The sequence below is a fragment of the Oenanthe melanoleuca genome, chromosome 1 (assembly GCF_029582105.1).
Source record: "Oenanthe melanoleuca isolate GR-GAL-2019-014 chromosome 1, OMel1.0, whole genome shotgun sequence".
NCBI classification, from domain to species: domain Eukaryota; kingdom Metazoa; phylum Chordata; class Aves; order Passeriformes; family Muscicapidae; genus Oenanthe; species Oenanthe melanoleuca.
Window position 1 is genome coordinate 11,052,064 of NC_079333.1, and position 14,717 is coordinate 11,066,780.

General features: G+C 44.0%; 1 protein-coding gene across 2 annotated transcripts in view; it reads left to right on the forward strand.

Annotated features, from left to right (window-relative positions):
* The first annotated feature begins 1,905 nt into the window (after positions 1-1,905).
* Positions 1,906-14,717, forward strand: part of USP25 (ubiquitin specific peptidase 25) — an 88,854-nt gene continuing 76,042 nt past the window's right edge. The window contains exon 1 of one of the 2 annotated variants that reach the window (XM_056489687.1): positions 1,906-2,083. In XM_056489687.1, coding sequence (XP_056345662.1) covers positions 2,039-2,083 — 45 coding nt within the window. In that variant the 5' untranslated portion in view covers positions 1,906-2,038. The remainder of the gene's footprint in view (positions 2,084-14,717) is intronic. The other variant, XM_056489696.1, reaches the window with a different exon arrangement.

A 14,717-nucleotide genomic window follows, 5' to 3' on the forward strand; every position in this document is an offset into this window, starting at 1 on the left:
CACCTCAAAAACACAGTGAAGAAGTTGTAAAAATGTATACAAAAAAGCATGATTATATATTAGAAGAGGGTAGAGGAATTGGACTAGCACTCCTGTACAACTGCTACAGAAAAGTTTTTTAAGAAAAGCCCCAAGCTGCTACTGTTGTCTTCCTTACAAGTAGCCATCAGTCTGAGCAGTGACAAGTTCTGCTCCTATCTCTAGAAAAGTAATTTACAATTAATTTCTGATCCCGTTATATCATCTGCATACTTTCTTGTCTTTTGCACAATAAATTCTTTGGGAACATTAATTTTAAAAATTGCCTTGCATATTGCAGCACAAAAGGAAAAAACATTAAAACTGATACAATCTATGGGCAACAAACCTGAGAAGTGCAAATATTGATTACATTGCAACATCTCTTACACAGAAGCTACAGTGAAATAAAGCAGTGGCTGCAGGTTGTCATGGGCTGTGCTTGTGTTTTATTTAAAGTCCAGGATCTTCCAGCGATGTTATTACCTGATAACCCCAGTTTTAAAAAGATCCATACTCTACTGCGGGGAGAGGAGGGACTTGAATTACAGAGTCATAAAGACACTGTGTGACAGACAAGCAGTAGCCATAATTCATTTTGTTGCATTAGGCTCCCAGCTCGTGTTTTTAAGGTACTTGGGGCTCTCAGAATCGTGCTGCTCTCTGCAGCTTTTCCTACTGACTAAGCTTCACCAGCCTTGGAAATAGAACTGGGACACAGGTACCATGCAGGCATGTGGGGTGGGCTTCAATGCTGCCCTTCACTTGCTTCTGGGCAGATGTGTTTTGGCCAGCTGAATCTTTTTGCCCTGCTTGTGCTGATGCCCAAAGCAGAAGAACCCTTTCTTACTCTTTCGTTGGCACCCTAATGCAGGATGACAGAGGGACAATCTCTTCCCTAATACTATTTATCTGTGGTGCCAAAATTCACTGTGGGCTGCCATGCCCAGCTACCCCCCGCCCGCTTCCATTAGTGACATTCCTGTACGATTTGAATTCTGAACACCATCGCCTCACGGCTCCCCCAGTCAAATCCAGCCAAAGCTCAGGGAAAGGAAGACATGCAACTTTAGGATCCACCATTACTGTGTCTAGTTCTGGGCTTCTCAAGGAGCTCCTGGAGAGGCTACAAAGGTGGTAAGGGTCTGGAGCATCTCTCCTATGAGGAGAGCTGGGCCTCTGCTGGGTTAGTCTGGAGAAGACTGAGAGGGGACCCCATTAATGCATACAAAGATCTCCAGAGTGGGCGCCAAGAGGATGGTGGGGCTCAGCAACAGGGCAAGGAGCAGTGGCCATAAACTAAAACACAAGCAGTTCTACATCAATACGAGCAAGAACTTTTTTCTGCTGAGGGTGGCAGAGCACTTGGAGCAGCTGCCCAGGGAAGGTGCAGAGTCTCCTTCTCTGGAGACATTCCAAACCCACTTGGACACGTTCCTGTGTCACCCGCTCCTGGTGACCCTGCCTTGGCCATCTCCAATGTACCCTTTCAACCCGAACGATCCTGTGATTCTGCGATTCATTCGGTGACACGGTTTGTTGTCACTAGGAGCAGCTCAGAAATTCCCCGGCGATCCCCTGGAAAGCGGCGCCGCTCCGAGCTGCTCTCGGTTCCCCCGCAGCGGGGCAAACCTCGCCTTCCCCGAGGGCTCCTGCAGCCGGGAAGGACGCGGAGCCCTTCCCGGGGGAGGAGCGGGGCCGCCGCCGGGCGCTCGCAAGATGGAGGCGGGCGGTGCGACAGGGCGGGGAAGGGGCCGGGCGGGGGCTGCGCCCGGGGCAGGTGCGCGGGGCGGCGCCGCCGGGAGCCGCAGCCGGGCCGAGGGCGGCGCTCGGCGCTCCGGGAGCGGCAGCGGGGCCGGAGCGGGGCTGCGCCGCTCCCCCCGCCGGGCGGTGACTCGGGCTCCCCCTCCCGCCCCGCCTCCCGCCCCGCTCGCCCAGCCCGGGCCCGGCCCAGCCGCCGCCGCACGGCGCCGCCGCCACCCGCCGAGCCCGGGGCGCCGCCGGGAGCCGCGCGGGGGCCATGACGGTGGAGCAGAACGTGCTGCAGCCCGGCGGCGCCGCCAAGGTGAGTCTCCGCCGGGGCCCGGCCTGCAGCGGCTCCGCGTCCCCGCCGCGCCCGGGCCTGGCCGCGCCCGCTCCGGCCCCCGCCGGTTCCCCCCCGCGCCCGCGCCCGTGCCCGTGCCGAGCTTCTCCCGGGCCTTCCCCGTGCCGCGGCCTCGCCTGGGCCCCGCCGCTCCGGCGGCCGCGGAGCCGCAGCGGCGGCCGCTGCCGGCCCGGCCGCGGGTCATCGCGGCCCCGGGCTCGGCGCTGCCCTCGGGGGAGCCCCGGGCGGGCCTGTTGCGCTCGCAGGCCGCCGGGCAGAGCGGCGGCTCCGGGGCCGGGCGGGAGGAGCGCGGGGTCCCGGCCGAGCGCCCGCGGGCCCGGGGGGAGATGCTGCACATGCCCGGCGTGACCCTGCAGCGCCGGCATCCGCGCTCCAAAGGTGAACGCTATTTCCAGCGAGTGACGCGCTCCTGCTGGAGTGAAAAAGTGCCGGGTTTGGGGACTCGTGTTAACGTGCATCATGGAACGGGGTTAAGGAATGACGGCTCTTACTGTGCGCCAGGACTCTCTGTCAAAAGAAGAAAAAAAGGGATACCTTCTAAAGCTTTCCTTCGCTTGAGCTGAACTGTCAAGAGACATGTCTAAAACTAAATTGCAGTGCTTTTAAAATTATGTGTTTTAAAGGTAATTTGTAGGTTAAAGCAACTCTTAGTGGTATGACTGTTGCCTCTTCCCCTATTTTTCTTAATGTTCTAATGGCATGTGCTGCCTTCGTAAGAGGATAAAGGTATATGTGCTTTGGTGTAGTCGGTGTGGAAGTTAAATGGCTGCAGCCGTAAGAGTGGACAGTGGGAATGTGCTGATCGGGGTGGAATAGATTAAAGTGGTACAACTCGCATTTAAGAAGCTTTTTTGGAGGGAGGGCGTGTCTGGCCGAGGGCTGCTCTCGTACTTGGAAGTTGTTAGCAGTGATTTTGGCCGCTGCAGCAGGAAGGCAAGGGCTGAAGGGACAGATTTTGTTCCTCTCTCGGTGTTTTCAGCCGGGGTGTGCTCGCAGGAGAATGTAGCAGATTCACTGCTACATGTGCCTGCTGTGTTTGGAAACGGATGTTGTACATCTGACAATTTTAGTGAACAAGTATATCTTTTACAAAACCTCTTGTTAGTGGTTTACTTAATATATTGTAGTTATCACATCAGATACATAGTGCCTTCTGGACCCTGATCAGTGCTGCCTATTTGTGCTTTCTGACAATAATCCTGAAGGAGCTTTGTTAGTTTTCAGCTAAACTAGAAGGATCCTTAGTTTTTGGCTAAACTACTGCTTGTGGGTCAGTAGTTCAGATTCACTTGGGCTTCAAATTGAGGATAAGCCTGAAATGAGGTTGAAGATTGATTGTGGTATATACCAGGTAATCCATGCTGCAGTAAAAAATAAAGCCAGCAATAATTCTGAAGTTGTAATCAGTATCTGTGGGTGATGGTCACTTTTTTAACAGAGAAACTGAATAAAACATCAAGGTTTTTTAATGGCAGGGATTTTTTAAAAATAATTATTTCTGCTGAGTCGTCTGCAGATTATTTTATTATCTGCAATTGCTTGTTACCTGTTTTATCCTGAATTGTATGCATTTAGGGGATGGGGAGAAGATAAATCTTAAAAGTACTTTGTAAAAAAGCTTTATTTGACTCCAAAGTGAGTAGCTCATTGCTTAGTGAGATTAATGGCGAGCTAATTGGATGACAAACTTTAACATTGATCAGGTATTTGCATGTAAGAAGGCAAATGGTGAAGGTGCAGTGGGCTGATGGATGGATGGAAGGTGGAGAAACTACTATAGCACTAACTTATTGTTTTTCCCTTGAAAGAGGAAAAACCTGATCTCTGCAAATAAGGGAGTTTGTTCTGGACACTTCAAAGTTTGTTACAATTATTATCTGTTAGCGTGAAGAAGCCACATACAAGCAGAAGTATATTGGGTTTACAAGAGATGCCTAAGTCATCAGCATACCTTATTCAGAGCCATAGTTCCCAACATTGTTCATCAGATGTTTTCTCACTGTCATACAGGAAGCGTGTGTCAAACTTCAGCAGCACTTGGAGATGTAGGTTTGTATTAATAAATGCTCTAACTACAAACAGCCCATTTCCCACTGAAGCTATCTTTAGCTTATTGTGTAGTTAAAGCAGCTGCATCAGGTCAAAAGAAGTTTTTTCTTTCATCTCTACTGGTCATCTTGACCCATAGTTAAACTTGTAATTTATTTCCTGAAGCAAATAATTAATCATATTATTCTTGTTGCTCATGGCCCCTGTGTGTTTATCTGACATTGTTCAGTGTCTGAAGGTTATAGGTAATGTTCACAGTAAGACTAAAGCATGTGAATAAAGGTAAACAACTTGAGAAGTTTAAAAAAAAGTAGCTTCTTGTTTTGAGCAATCTCTGCTTCTGTCCTGTCCAATCCATATATTTTATTTTTTTTTTCTTTTTTATTGGGCATTTTGCTGCTGCGGAACTAAGGCACGTGTGTTGCAGGATTTCCCAAACTACATGGCTGGTGCCTGCATACATCAGTTTTTTCCTTCTGGAAGAAAATCTTCCCAGGCTGCCCCTCATGCTGTGCAGACCCTTCCCTTGGCCAGTGTCCCCTTCACAGCGAGTTCAGGGACTGGGTGAATGGTGATTTTTCTGGGAGCTGGAAGTTATGTTGTGGGGAGGTCAAATGTGTTTCAGCATTGTCTCAGCTCTGATAATTACTGTGATGGTCATCTGAAAACAGCAGATTGAAGAAGCTGGGTTTTAATTGGTGGCACTTAGCTGGCCTCTCAGCAATGCGTGTTATCAAGTTCTACTGCTTCTGGAGAGAGCCTGACATTTGGTTGATACATGGATTTAAAGGCTGTTTTATCTGTCCTTTGGTTTCCCACACCCGCTGTTATTTCAGACTTGTGATTGAGCAGTTCATTGGCAGTGTAATCTCAGGAATAGTAGAATAATAGTAGAATAGAGCTGTGTCAGCTCAGCTCATTTTTCTTTGTCTTAAAGAAGCACAAACTTTTAAGGATATTTACCACTTGAAATAATGCCTGGCTTAAAGCAAGGTGTGGTACTAAATTCTTCTCTTGGTTTTTTTTTTTGGGATAAAAAGGAAAAATTGTGCTAGCTCCTTCGTGCTTCTGCTGTGCTTGTCCACTGGTTTTGATGTACTTATTATTTAAAGATTTAGTTAATAATATGGCACTGAGTTGTTTTTGGTTTTTTTTTCCCTACAAGCAATAGCTGCTTCATGCAAAGGATGATAGAGTCATCTGTCTCCACCAATTGGCATGATGCAGTCCTGAATGGCAGGAAGTGATTGCAAAGTATCTACTTTGAGCACCTGGTATGCAAAGAAGTTATCTTGGGAGCTGTGTACTCTTTTTTTACCCCCCATCTTAATAGATGGCAACCTTCCAAGGATTTAAAATCCAAACCTTTAAAATCTCTGTATTTTGAGAGTTGGAAATCAGGGTTGTCTGGTGGATCCAAGAGGCTGCAGGCTCCCCCTCTCATCATAGGCAAGAGCCACTCTTGCCTGTGACCAACATGCAGGTGCCCCTCTGCACCTGAGAAATGGCTCCTGGTCATGGAATGAGGATGGTTTCTGCATGTCCCCATGAATGAATGTCTGTGTTTGGACTGTGTGACAGACAGGCTTGGAGGGCTTGAATATGGGGGGTTACAGCTGCCAGTGCTGGTACTCAGAGCTTACCTCCTTGTCCAGGATGAGCAGAATAACAACACTGTTTTACTGAAAGTGTTTGCACCAGCTACTAAGTCGTTTGCAAACATTATTTAAAGTACTGTGGAGTTAGGCATCTTGTTCTGTATTTTAGAAGTTCATATAAAAAGACTTTATAATGTTTGTAGTTACACCTTTGACTCAGATTCCTGTTGTTATATCTGAAAGCTAGAGCAAGGTGCAAAGGGCAGTGATTCAAAGTAACTTTGAAAGCCCTTGTCAAACTGGTCTGCTGAATGCCTTCTGGTTTTGTGACTGTTCTGATGGATTTTGGTGGGAGAGGGTGGAGGTGAGGTTAGTTTTTTTTTTCTTTTTCTTTTTTTCAAGCTTGCTGAATCTTGGTATAGTATGGTATGAATCAGCACCTTTATGAAACCTTTAACAGCAGTTTAAAACTTTCTGCTTTCAGAAAACCTTTCACAGAAATTCAGTAATGATTTTGATTGTGTTTGCAAGAGTTTACAAGTGTAGTGCTATCATTAGAATTTTTCTGAAATAATGTTTTTGAATATGTTCAATCCACACCTTGAAAGAAAGATACTGCTTCAGAAACATGAAAGTGTAAAGTTTATAGATTTTCCTGGAAAGCTTTTATAGTGTTATTTTAAAATATCTGTAATGAATCCTTAACACACATTCCCTCCTCCCTCCCCAAATTTTTAGGATAACCCTGTATTCACAGCTACTATGAGCAGCAGCTACAAAAGATGGTAAAACCCACAAGTTTCTATGAAAAGGTCAAAAAAGCAAATTACCCATATCTTAAAATAGAAAAGTATTTTACATTTTAAAAAGTGCTTCATAAAGATAAGTGGAAGGATAATTGAACAATTGCCTTTCTTACACCCTTGTGCCTAAGAAGATATGTTGTGGCCAGCATCTCCTTAATTCTGTGGAGATACAGCTGGTGTCCATGGACGTGGCAACTAAAGGGGAATGAAAGGTAGAACAGAAGACAAAATTTTTGTTCTATTTCTGGCTGAATCTTCTCTTCTTCCCTGCTGAAGGACCCATCCAAGAGTTGAGAGCCCAGTTTTTCAGTCTCTGAGCAGCTGGCTCTATAGCTCCAGTGATGTGAATGGTGAGGTTCAGGGATGTCGTGGGTGCTGGGGACAATGTGGCCAGGTTGGTAAATCAACCTGTGGCCCCAGGGGACTTGGAGGATGCCTTTTCAGGCTGGGCCCAGATCTTTGCAGAACCAGCAGGGAGGTCCCTGACACTCACCTGTGCCAGGAGCTGTCTGAGGAATTGCATCAGTCACCCCCATACAGCCATTGCTGGCAGTGCCAGTGACAGGGGGATTATTGAGGTGCCCAGAGCTGCCTAAAGAAATATTAAAATAATACTACTCTTTGCTTTCTCTAGTGAAGATACTGATTTTCAGCTCCCAGCTGGTCAAGAGTCAAATGTGACATTCCTGGTATTCCTTAGCATAAAAAGTAAACAAAAAGCTTAAGAGCTGTGTCTTCACTTACATGTTTCCATGTAGGAACAAATTCCTTTAAAGGCCTGAATTTTTGCTTTTGTTTTTCTGGTTGTGTTTTTGGTTTTTTAAGAATTGATTTTTCTATTCTTGTTAGGGAACAGAACTCTTAAAAATCTGAGGGGGATGTGTGTATATGTGTGAGTTCCTGGGACATGACTGAGAGAAAAATTCTTTTCTACTTCCTCTGAGTAGAAAAGCCACAGGTGTAGGAGCAGATTTTCTTGTAAAGTAAGCTGATGGCTTTCAGTTTCTAGTTCTCTTGTGATAACCACTGTGATTATTGTAAAGTGGGTGGAGGTTGCCTTGAATGACAGTGAAGGGTTGTGTGTCTATATTTCCTTTTGTTTTTTGTTAGGGTTTTTTGTTTGTTTCTTTGTCTGCTTGGGATGTTTTTAGCTGTCTTTATTATTAAACTTCCTCATCAAACCCTGGTGACCAGTGTGATGGTCTGCAGTCAGCAAATGATCACCTCCAAATTGGAAGAATTCAGATTCTCAGCGGAGGCCTGTTGATGTGTGCCTGGGGTAGCAGCACGATTCAAATCACAAGTTAGAGTATTAGGTGAGTAATGTAGGAGAGGCTGTTGTGACAATGTATTTCAAAAAGATTTTATGAATTCAGGGTAGAGTTCAGTCTTGTTTTTCACATTATGAAATGGAGGTGGCTTTTCACTTTATCAGTTGGGGTGCTGTTAAAGAAGTCAACATCTACCTAGAGTGGAAAATATTAGACTGGAGTGAAAATGGGTTCCGTTTCAGTAGTCAAGTGAATCTAATGTCACTCAGGTGTGACTTCTGCTAGGGACCTTAGTGTGTGATACATAGGATGAAAGCTCCCTCCATTCCCTTTGGGACTGTGATGTGTCCAGTGTTCTAGTTACTAGGTGGTCAACCATAATTAATAGGGAAAAGCTAATACTGTGAATCACAGGGGATAATTGCATGCAAAACCATGCAAGTTGAAAGCTCAGCTTTTTTATTATTTGAAAACGAGAGAGAATGCTAAAGCTGTGGGGTTGAAGGAAAGAAGAGGTGGTGAGATGCCTTCCTGCAGAGCATACCTTGCATGATAGTACAAACTCAGGCTTTGTGCCAAGTAAAGGTACAAACTCAGGCTTAATGCCAAGCAAGAGGAAATACTTTTGGCTGTTTCCTCAGGCTGATGAATGCCATCTCTCGCTGTTTCTTGTGAACACTTCTAATTCTTATTTTGGCAACACAGTGTGTTCTGAGCAGCACTTGTCAGATTTTTCCATATTACTTTACATTAATACTGTGCTGAATATTTATGTTATGTTATGTTATCATAAGCTGTATTGTGCCTGCACACCTCAGCCAAGCTTGCAGGTAAAATCAGGAGCAGCTGTAGTGTGTGCTGTGGTGCCCATCTAAAATGTTGCTTTCTTCCACCATTGCAGTTTGTTCTCTCTTTGTATTGCAGGGTTTACATTTTTTTATTGCTAGATTTCTGCAGGACTTCAAAACTTGCAATTCACCAAGAGCTCTACAGACCACTAGTGGAAAATTTTCATGAAACTTCTTTTTGAATGATCGTGTCCATACAATCTTCATGCTCTGTCACCACCCCATTTTTCAGAAATGGATAAAGTATCTCTTGGCTGCAGAGTCTGTGTTCTGGAGTGGCTGTGGGGGTGTGCTGACTCCTGCTGACACTCATAGGACTCTAACTTCTGGTAGAGGGATGGCTTTAGCATACTGTACTACACAGTAGTTTTTCTGTGGGTGTTGTGCAGAATCTGTGGGTTTGGGCTTTCAAGTGAATGAAATGTTAAGCAACATTGTCTCAAAATGTTGAGGTTGCTGCAAAGGAAGAACTGTGTCCTATGATGGTGTAGAGGACAGATTGACATAAAATGTCATGAGCTGGACATTGTGATGACTTCAGTTGTGACAGGCTTTCTGGGTTCTCTTCTATTTAATTATAGAGTGGTTTTCCAATGTATTAATAATGTCATTCATTCTAAGCATTTGAAAATCATAATGAAAATAATTTTTCAGACTAAACTCTTGCAATTTAAGAAGGCACTATTTTTTTTTTTTCCAGTTGGGTTGCATAGTTTTCATTGTTTTGTAAATGTCATTAGCTTTTCTTTGCCATAAAGGATGAAATTCGGGAGCATGTTGAAAGCTATCAGCATGAGAGTTTCCCTGAAATCTGGTGTTACCTGCTGATGGGACTTCAACAGGAGCAGCACTGTTGTGAGCAGTAGCACCACCGAGTCCACATTTTTAAGGTATCTCTCCTCCTAAGGGTGTTGGAGAGGTAGAATCCAAAGCACATGTGATGTGGAACAGCTTGAAGGCTGAAGTGTGCCTAGGTTAGCTTTGAAAACATCATCTGACACAGAATTGTATATGCAAAACACTTTTCTTTTAAGGGCATCGGAAATATTGGTATGCAAATTCTAACAAGTTTTATTCTGAGATGCGCAGCTTTGACTTGATGCTTTTGTTTATAGCTGGTTTCTGAATTATTTTACCTGGTCAAAAGAAATTATACTCTGCACAGTATTTCTTTTAAAATGTTTCTGTTATCAACTAATTGGCAAAAGTCAAGCTTATCAAAGTTTAGGTGCCAAGAAAATGCAGATTGTGCTTAAAATATCCTTGACTAAAGCTTTTTTAGACATCAGGTGAAAGCATATTTTCAGCTTTACAGTAAGCCGAGGTAGACAGAGCAACATATTTAATAAAAGCTTGTCAGAGAAACATTAGTGTTTTCAAGGCATGTTTTCAAGGAGCTATTTAAATCTAATTGGCCCTTGTATTTTACCATGCACAGAATTTGTGGAAATGAATGCATGTGATATAATGGCATTCCATCCCCCTGTGGCTTCATCCTGCTAATTGTCATCATTTCACTGGTGTTGTACCCAAAATCCAGAGGGCTCCCTTTAGAAGAGAGAAATGTTCACTTCACATTAGGGCCTGAGTCTGTGGTGTAAAACTTCTGGATCGTGATTTATGCAGCTGTATTTCATGCCAGTTTTTACTTTTGTTGAATAATAAATGGCAGGCTTGAGGTCACACGTGGTTTATGAGATAACTCTCCTTCTCACAGCTGTGTGACTCCAAGGAAAGTCAGATATCTGTGCTTGAAATTTCTATTCCTGTTCTTAAACCCAAAATGGCACTTTCTGATTTTCAATCAAATTTCCATTAAAACATAAAGCCACTTAAAAAAGTTGAATTAGCTGTGTTTTTACTGGGACTAAGCTGGGGAAAAAATGGAGAGTGTCACACTGAAATTGAAAATAGTATTCATTTACATTCAGGTGTGTGCTGTGAGAGTGCTTTAAAGTAAGCATCTGGAAAAGGCTGGGTGTACACTGACACATGTCATTTCTTCATTCTTTTCAGAAGAGGAGATGGCAGGAACAGACTTTTGGTTTTGGTTTCATTTTATTCTTCTGAAAGTTAGTTACTTTGAAACAGAAATTTCTCCTGGGACCACAGTTGTTGGAAGAGTACTTTTCTTTTTTTCCCCCCTAACACTTTACAGTGCATAGGTATAAATGGCCTGCTTAGAGGACTGAATACTATATTGTATCCCAGAAATCTTAGGTTATGACTGAGAAAGTGTTCCTGTACTTTGCAGATATTAACTTTTGCTTTGTTTGGATATAGAACCATGGGAAAATATATGAGAACATTTTAAAGTTTGTAAATGTGATTTTTTTTTTTTTAAAGCTAAGTAGCTTTATAGACAGCTTGCTCAGGGATTTCCCTTCTTGGTGTTACCTATTTTCCCATCTGTCAGCTGCTGTTCTTCAAATTCGGCTTGTATCTTATGTAATTTCCTGCCTTTTGAGGACCTTATTTTTTTTGTTTAGAGACGTTCCCACTACCATGTAGTTTTCTTACTTTAGAATGTTTTAATTATTTGGTGGTAGCAATTGACAAGTTTTATTTAATTCTGGCATCTAAACTTACAACTTTTTTTTTTTTTTTTTTTTTTTTTTTTTTTTTGGTGGGGTACTAGAATTAGTCTTCTCTGTCTGTATCCCATTACTTGTTTGGAAATTAAAAAAATAACCAACAGCTTACTGGCAAATTTTAAAAGTTCTCTCTGGTCCTGCACATGTTTTACGGGACTTGGTGCTGAAAGCCACAGGTCTCTTGTGACAGCCCTGTCTGGATCACAGTTGTCCCCTCGCCTGCCTGAGCTGCCTTTTTGGGTACAGTCTGCTGCTCTACAGGGTAAGCTCTGGATTTATTAATGGTGAAGATAGACAAATTTCCCCATCAACACCAGTTCCAGCTCTTGCTAAGTTACTGTGTTGCCTTGAAGCTTTTTCTGGGGCTGATTTTAAGGTGACTGGTAAATGTGCTAGTGCTGAGTGGGGGCTGTGTGCAGTGCACAGGCTCTGCTGAGTTGTTAGAGGCAGGGAAGGTACTGAGTGCCTTGTGACCTAACTGAATAGAAAAGGATTGAAGATTTTACTATCAGAGTTTATCATCTGTTGTTTGATGGAGAATGTGTTGGCATAATGCTGCTGCTAAGGAGGCTGCACAGAGTTTAAATTTTTGTTTCAAATAATTTTCCAAAAATGTGAACTTATTAGAGGAGTATTTCATACTGCTTTTATTCAAGTTAGCTTCTGAGGCTTCAGGTAGGTGTGTGGTGATAGCAGAAACTAATTCTTGCTGATATTGTTATGACACCACTGACACAGAGCAAGCTGGCAGGGCTGAATTACAGCAAGTAGTGCTTATGAACTAAAGTTGTCATAGATTTCTTGAGACCATGTCTGAACGTATTAGAATGTAGCAGCTTCAGCTTTCTGTGGGAGGTGAGGCAAATGTGTGTTTCAATATAAGGTAATTCAAAGTCCATTAAAAAGCCCCCCCCAAAACTTAAAACAATATTTTTTTTTCCTTTTTTCATGAAAGAAAATGGCCTAGAAAATTTCAGTTGCCCTCTGTGGAGAGCAATGCTGAATCTACTATTTCTTTAATTGTGAGGTAGTAAAATTACATGCTGATCCCTGGTACAGATCTCACCATGTCTTTGAATACTGTGGTGTCTCTGTGTTTGAGGTTCATTTCACCATCACCTTCATCCATAGAGGTTATTACCCAATGTGAGTGAAAGCTGCTGGGTGCCCTTCCCAGGCTGTGGTGTGGCAGTGGCCTTTCTGCAAGGACACAGCACATGCCAGCACCTTCCTGGTGCTTGACCCAGGAAAGGCTGTCTCACCCCAGAAGCTGAAGTGCTGTCAGAAGCCTGTCACCTTGCAGTTCAACACTGCCCCAGATTTCACATGGCTTAATGCTCTCTGTAGGCTGATTGTTGCGCCTTGTGTGTGTCCTTGCCCGCGTGCCCTTCTCCAGGCTAAAAACATTTCTCTTCACACAATTTCTGTTTAGATGATTAGTGGAGGACAGGATAAGCTATCAAGTAATTTTACTGAATGCTGCAAACAGTGGTGTGTGACTTTCCTGGTGTAATTTTGTCTTACAGTGCACCAGCAGTTGGGGAGGGGGTGACCAATTAATCTATGGGATGAGTTCGCCTCTGGCAGACCTCACTGCTGTGGAGTGGAGGTGCCCCACTCTGTTTTTCTTCCCAAGCCCTCTGTGTTGTCTCCTCTAACTTCTTGTGGCCCAAGATGTGGGCAGGAGCAGGCAATGTGATCAGGAGCTCCCTGCTGGCTGACCAAAGTGCTAGGAAGCCTGGGGATGCTGCTGAGGTTTTTGGAAATCCCTGGGGCCAGGCAAAGCTGCTGGAGGTGGCCTTGAGCTGTTTCTTGCAAGGGGCAGGAGGGCAGACGTGCCTGGGTACGTGCTCACTCTGTGATTACAAGGCATGTTTCTGTAGGAAATCATGTTGCTAATTTTTTTTTAATTGGACTGAATGGAAGAGCCTTTATTGAAAGGCTTTCTGTTAAGGCTTTCAGTTGTTTGATTTTTTCCCCCCTTCCTATTCAAAACAGACAGCTGAGCTCTTTCCCCAAATGTGTCCCTTCTATTGAATACAGTGGACTCTTTGTAATACAGACCTTTCTGTGAAAAAGTGCAATTTAAATTTTATTTACAATTTCTTTGCTGTACTGTGCTGAATTTTGTGTGGAAAAATTGTGAAATCTTCCTGGTATCGCTTACCTAGGGCATGTAGCAGAGTTGTTTGAGGTGAAGTGGAAGCTTTGATCTTTGTGCCATTAACAGCTGCAGTAAATGAAATCCTTCTGGATGTGCGCACCTAAAGCAGGGGGTGGAGAACAGTATATGGCATTTTGGCCCGTGCAGGAGTGGGTCTGATTGTGCATGTTCATCTGAGAGAAATGTACACCAGGAGCACCACATCTGTCACTGAGGGATTTTTAATTCATCTCCCATTGGTGTAAATTTTCTGCAATAGTGCTGAAGTAGAATGAGGACTGCAGGCAGCTTTCCCCCCCATCAGTTTCTCTCACTAGTTAAAAGAAGAATTAAAGTAATGGCAGTGAAAAAACTCATTCTTGTAAAGCTACTGCTCCACAACAGTTGAACCCAGTGGAAATTGATGCAGTCTTTGTTTCATCCCCTCAGTTGTCTCGCCCCTGGTTCTCACTAAGTTGTCAGGAAATTAATGAATGCAGAGAGTGACTCTCTGATGGTTTATTGAGAGCCTGGCCTGGCTTACCAGAGGTTTGGGTGCTGGCTCCCAGGGACCAGTGGCATCTGGCAACACCAGCCTGGGCTGGCCAGCACTGGCAGGAGCTACAGCCTGGGAAGAACAGCTGACTCCTTGGAAGTAGCTTGTGGTGTGACAGCTCCTCTGAGTGTTATTGTTTGTAAGTATTGCAGAGCCTGGGATCCCACTGATCTGAGGACACTTGGAATTTCCAGAGTTGGTTTGTTTGCTCCTAGAATAGTTGCCCTTGTTATCATAATAACAGAGTGAGGAGGATGAATGGGGCTAGCTTGGTGTTTCCTTGGGAGCTTTTCTATATTATGCAGAGCAGGGTGAGGTTGTCATGATGCCTGTTTGGAGAAGAACAGCCTTATAAATATGCTGAATGTTTGGATGGGCTAGTGGGACTGCCTTTTCCACTTGGGGAGTTAGGCCTGTGAGAGGACTGTGAGGAGTGTCCAACATGAGCCAGAATAGCTTGTATTTCATGTGATAGGTTAAACTGGATTGGAATGCAAAGGAAAATATCTCAAAGTGTAAAAATGTGGATCTCGTGGCAGTGTTGTTTCAGCCCAGAAAGACAAGAGTGAACATTTTAATAGTGGCTGCAGTTAAATTATACCCTAGGCAATAGTCTTTCCTGTGAGGAGAAAACTTAAGTCTTGGTGGTGCTGCCTGATCAGACCCTGTAAAATGAGCTGTTTATGCATGATTGTAAGTATCTGTGAACAAAAGCAAAAAATAAAGACAT